This window comes from Neofelis nebulosa, chromosome 7, assembly GCF_028018385.1.
Source record: "Neofelis nebulosa isolate mNeoNeb1 chromosome 7, mNeoNeb1.pri, whole genome shotgun sequence".
Taxonomy (NCBI): Eukaryota; Metazoa; Chordata; class Mammalia; order Carnivora; family Felidae; genus Neofelis; species Neofelis nebulosa.
The window spans coordinates 14,307,945-14,313,257 of NC_080788.1; the positions used below are offsets into that span (position 1 = coordinate 14,307,945).

Sequence of the window (5,313 nt, forward strand, 5' to 3'; positions counted from 1 at the left end):
GAACACAATCAAACACAGGACTCAAATCTGTACGGAGCCTCAGGGGCCAGGGCTCCCCGTAAGAATAGGAGCCCATGTGACCAGGCCAGCAGTCATGGGAGGGCGAAGCCTTTTGTACCTTGCAGGAAGGCTGTGCTCAAAATCAAGCCAGAGCCCAGCGGAGTCTTGGGCTTGGGTTTGGTGCTCTGAAAAGTTAGCTTTTTTTTTTTTTTTTTTTTTTTTTCCTGGAGGACATCTCCGCGTATCTGAAACTGCGGGGGGTTTTCTCCAGAGCACATTTGCTCCCTACAGAACGCGATCACAATCCTATCAACTCCTGGTCCACCAGGGGGAGCACTTCACCAGCACAAAACAAACCTTCCCCAAAGGAAGTCACCGAAGGCGCCGCTTCCTCTCAACTCACGCAGCTTGACGACGACCCGGATTTTTATCGGTTCTCCGAGCTGTGGCACTCACATACCTAACACTGATTTCCCACGTCCAGCCTCATGCTGGTGGGATACGTGGGGGGCTCAGGCGCGGACACATTACGCACCCAGCAGATTCTGCAGGGGGACTTGAAAATTACTCGTAATTTACAGAAATGCCTTGTTTTATTATAGGAAATAACTTCGTCCCTGCTTCCACACCGGCTTTCTGTGGGCCAGACCGGCAGATGGATCAAACTACTGATTCTGTACGTATTCAAGCGCAGGAGTGAAATCAGGCACCCGATCGTTAATGTGGCGTGTAAGTGCGCGTGTGTTTGTGAGAGGGAAACAGACGACACACTCCCACAGGTCCTGAAGCCAGGCATCTACCACCGCTTGCTGATTCTACCAGGCCCTTCGGCAAGGCCTTTGGCCGGAGCCCTGTGGCTGGGAAGGAAAACAGCTGTCAGAGAAAGGACCAGTGTTGATGGTAAGCCGTCTGTGCACAAGCTCAGACTTCACCCCCAGCCTGTCCAAACAAAACAGCTGTGGGCTCAGCGGACCTGTGTACGGATCGAAACCCCCAAACCTGCTGAGAAAAAAAAGAGCATCACAATAGTCTTCCAATGGCTTCAAAATTCATGGAAGGCATCGTCCTTGGGGAACCAAGTTTTACTTTTCCTAAGGGCTTGTTCCTTGGGCTCCTTATCCTCAGCCTCCTTCCAGGCCCTTCTGTGTCTTCCTCTGCTAATAGCCTCCCTGCCGCGGAAGGTGCGGGCTCTGGGATCCACGGCTTTGGCGTCACGTGGGAATTGGTTGGCAATGCAGAACTTCAGGCCATATCCCAGACCCCCCCTGAGTCAGCATCTGCCTTTTCACAAAACCCCTTGGGGTTTGGAGTGTATATTTCATAGTCAAAACTCGACTCACAGAGACCCTTGTCTTGGGACTGGTCTGCTTTTTTTTTTTTTTTTTTTTTTAACGTTTATTTGTTTTTGAGACAGAGAGAGACAGAGCATGAACGGGGGAGGGTCAGAGAGAGAAGGAGACACAGAATCGGAAGCAGGCTCCAGGCTCTGAGCTGTCAGCACAGAGCCCGAGGCAGGGCTCGAACTCACGGACCGTGATATCATGATCTGAGCCGCAGTGGGATGCTTAACCGACTGAGCCACCCGGGGGCCCCTGGTCTGCTCTTTTTAGAATAGGCAGATGAGATGCGTAGATGCGTCCTTCTAAATAGGATGAACAGGTATCACGATTATTACATGGCCTTAGGTTATATGCCACCGACCTCAGAAGCAGCAGCATGGAAAGAGAGGGTTCAGTGTTGAAGGTAAAAACCAACCAAACAAAACCCTCAGCCTCCAATCTTAGCTCTGGCCTTCGGAGCCCTCACTTTCCTCACTGTCCCTGATAGGTATTAACTCCACTGGGAAGGTTAAAGGACCCCCCGCCCCCCGAACATGCGGAAGATTCTGGTGATCTTTTTCTTTCCCTTCAGAATCAGGTTTCCCATCGATGACTATTATCGAGGTATGTGGTTATTAATATTTTTCCTTTTACTATTCTTTTTTTCCTGCTAACTTTTTGCTTGTCTTATTACTTCCGCATAAAACAGGGAGAAAGAAACGGTGAGCCTCAAGTCAGCCTGTATATTTACTCATAAGTTGCTTCATTGAATGATTCTGGAAAAGGAGAACACTGAAATAAAAAAACCTAAAATGATCATTTGGGACTTGGGGGGGATGTTCCGAGACCTATCCTTAATGCTGCTATATCAAGGATATGAAGGGTGATTGAAGGAGGGGAATCATTCTAGAGAAAGAAAAAGAAAATACCCATGAAATTCCCTAAAAATGAGGAAGGGACAGGCTAGGTCCCAACAAACACATCTGTTAATACTATCATGGGAACATTGTCGCAGCTGGATGGAATTAGTGACAGGTATTTGTGTTGTAGTATTATGACATATTGTCTGTATTTCTCTGAAGAATGGGACTTAAGGAACAGCATTCTGTGTCGCTCATTTTCTTTCTGGTCTTTTGTATTATTTTTTGGCCAATTCTGGAATGTGATATACTGAATTTTGGCACAAATTCACTAGAAGGTAAACCTCACCTGTTTACCCGCTGCTTGGTCACTAAATTGGCTGTCATTTCTTCTGAAGAAAACATCGGGGTGGAAGAGAGACAACAGGGGGCTTATTTCCTTCCTGAGTAGAGGTTTAACACGGCCAACGAGAGGGAAAGCGGTCCGAATCTGATGTCCCAGTTTCCCTTGGGCCTGGCTGTCCAGGACGTCCAGATCCTTCACACAAAAAAAGAGATCTCACAGCCCCTCAAGAAGGTCCCGGGTGAGGGTGTGGGGGACCGAGGGGTATGACCACCCTGTTGACTTGCAGCAAAGGAACCCATCCCCGGAGAGTTTTTGACAGCTTCCCCCAAAGATCCTCTGTCCTGCCCTCCCAGATGGCTTTCCTCCTACTGTCTTCTTCTCTAGAACCTCCTGTTCAGTCTTCAGAGGAAATAGCTACATTCCAAAGAACGAACTCAAGAGAAGTAGACTCTTCTCATTCCAGACCCACATCAAAGCAACCTATAGATTTAATAGAGTATAAATGACACGGTTATGCACTCCCCTTCCCTAAACGAACCTCACTGTTTAATTCTGTTGGCCACACAATTTCATTAATGCTCTGTGTATATTCCAGGGCATCGCATTTATTCTATTTGAACTTCCGAATATCCAGTGGAAGTTGAAAGAAAGTCCATGTGATTGTCCCGCCGCCTCCCCAGTTTCTACTGCAAGCTTCTGTGAGACCTAGCAGCGGGAATGCTAAATGATCGTAAGAATGTCTGATTTAGGGGCGCCTGGGTGGCTCATCCCAAAGGATGAGCATCGCTGTGGCAGGTGATTTAGATACACGAATTCCATGACTCGGAGGCTCTTTGCTTCTCAAGAACACAGACCTTTCAGTACCTCCTGGGTTTCTTAATTTTTACAACCATCATCAAGGAAGAAAAAGTTCTTTTCTTTCTTGTCAAGCGTTAATATACAAGCTGAATCATTAGCGTGAATTATCACCGCTCTTGTTTAAAGCCATGTAGCCACGTTCACAAGTATCAAAGTACTTTGCGAGATGAAAACAGCCTCAGACACGTAGGAGTGAAGTATTGCCAGCATCGAGGAGAGAAAATAAAATGTCTTTCATTCTTTCATTCCATCTCGGGACCAGATTTCTTTGGAGAGGAATTTTTACTGGAATGGGGTAAAAACAGGGAAAGTCTGAATGTAGCCCACAACTGGCTTTCTGGGGGAAAAAAAAGCTACACACGGAGAGGGTTTGGGGGACGAAGTTCTTCTGTCGGCCCTGTAAGATCATCACATCTGCAAAGGAAAGAGACGGACTCGAAAAAAAGGCTGGTTCTCACGGACAATCTCATGGTCAAGAAGTGACTGTCTGTGGCTCCAATCCCGGTGCTTTCTATCCCAGACTTAGTTACAAAATCTCTGCAAGACAGAGGCAAGAGAAAGTTCAGAAAAGTGAAGGATCCTCGGGAAGAAACCAAACTTGCATTCTGAGGAAGTTTATTACCAGAGCAGAGTTTTCCTGATGAGGAATAAATCGCTCCCTGTCAATTTCCCTGTGAAATCTTCACGTGATACTAAACCCACAGGACGTGTCCCTTGCTGAGTGATGATAAACAATAACAGATTATGTATTCTAAAATAATCTTAAAAGGAGGTGTCCTGGATACGAGTTAGATGAAACCCTTTACATTTAAATAAATTCCTCACAGGAATATTTGCCTTACTTTTCTATATATATGCCTCACTTTTCAGGGGGTGTTTTGTTTTGTTTTGTTTTGTTTTTTAATGCAAAAGCACCATTGAAATACACCACCACAGGGTCTTTCAACCCTAACGCAGTTGATATCTGGGGCCAGATAACTAATTCTTTGTGGGGACGGTCCGTCCTGTACATCATTGGATGTTTATGAACATCCCTAACCCCTGCCCACCGGATGCCTCCTGGAAGCATCCTCCCGGTACCCGGCTGGGACCATTGAAAATATCTGCGGACGCTGCTGAAGGTTCCTGGGGCCGAAAGCGACCTGGGCTGAGAACCACTCACTGCGTTGCTGCTTTGCTAAACCAATGCCGAACATTCGACGGCAAACTGTCATTCTGTAGAAAACTGTATAACAACCCTCGTGTCTTAATTACTTTGCTGTTTGGCGTTGCTGAGCCTAGGTTTGTGATCCATCTTTGAGAGAACATGGCCCGGTTTTATGGGGCTTGGTCAGCTCCTTAAAAACATACCCTGACAGCTGCTGAGGCAAGTCGCTTGTCAAATTCCGGACGGGTTGTACAGCACCACCCCGGCCCTGTCGTCTCGATGAGAAAACGAGGATACTACTAGCTGTGCTTACAAAGTAAAAAACAACTCACCGGGATAGCAGGTTAAATGTCCTGACCTTGTGAAGTAGCCTCAAGGAGCAAAATCAAGCAAAATGGTAAGACAACAAGTACGTGCGAGGTTGCACAATTATTAACCATTAAGCAATACTGGCCTGATGCGTAAGTGTACTTTGCTCTTCTGAAAAGGGTTCAAGTGCGTCCCTACCCAGTCTCAAGGATGAACTTCAAAGCCCGCCACGGAACAATACAGCGCTCGTCTCAAGAAACGCCTTTGTTCCTGGAACACGTGTTTTGAAACTCAGCCCCCAAAGGAACGGCACACTCGGTTTCCCAGAGAACCTTGGTGAATCGACAGGGTGCGTGGTCTAACCGGACAGGTGTTTTGGAAACGACTTTGCCCTGAAAGACGGAACACGGGGTAGATGTACCTGTGGGAGGATCCGCTGCCGTGGGCTCACGGGCTCTCCCGAGAAACAGCGAA

The 5,313-nt window shown here is 47.2% G+C and overlaps 1 protein-coding gene across 1 annotated transcript; it reads left to right on the forward strand.

Moving 5' to 3' along the window:
* The first annotated feature begins 262 nt into the window (after positions 1-262).
* Positions 263-5,053, forward strand: LOC131515862 (uncharacterized). Its single transcript, XM_058736270.1, has 3 exons — positions 263-494; positions 603-1,311; positions 5,019-5,053. The coding sequence occupies exons 1-3, from the start codon at positions 489-491 to the stop codon at positions 5,051-5,053; spliced, it is 750 nt and encodes a 249-aa protein (XP_058592253.1). The 5' UTR covers positions 263-488.
* Positions 5,054-5,313: the final 260 nt, after the last annotated feature.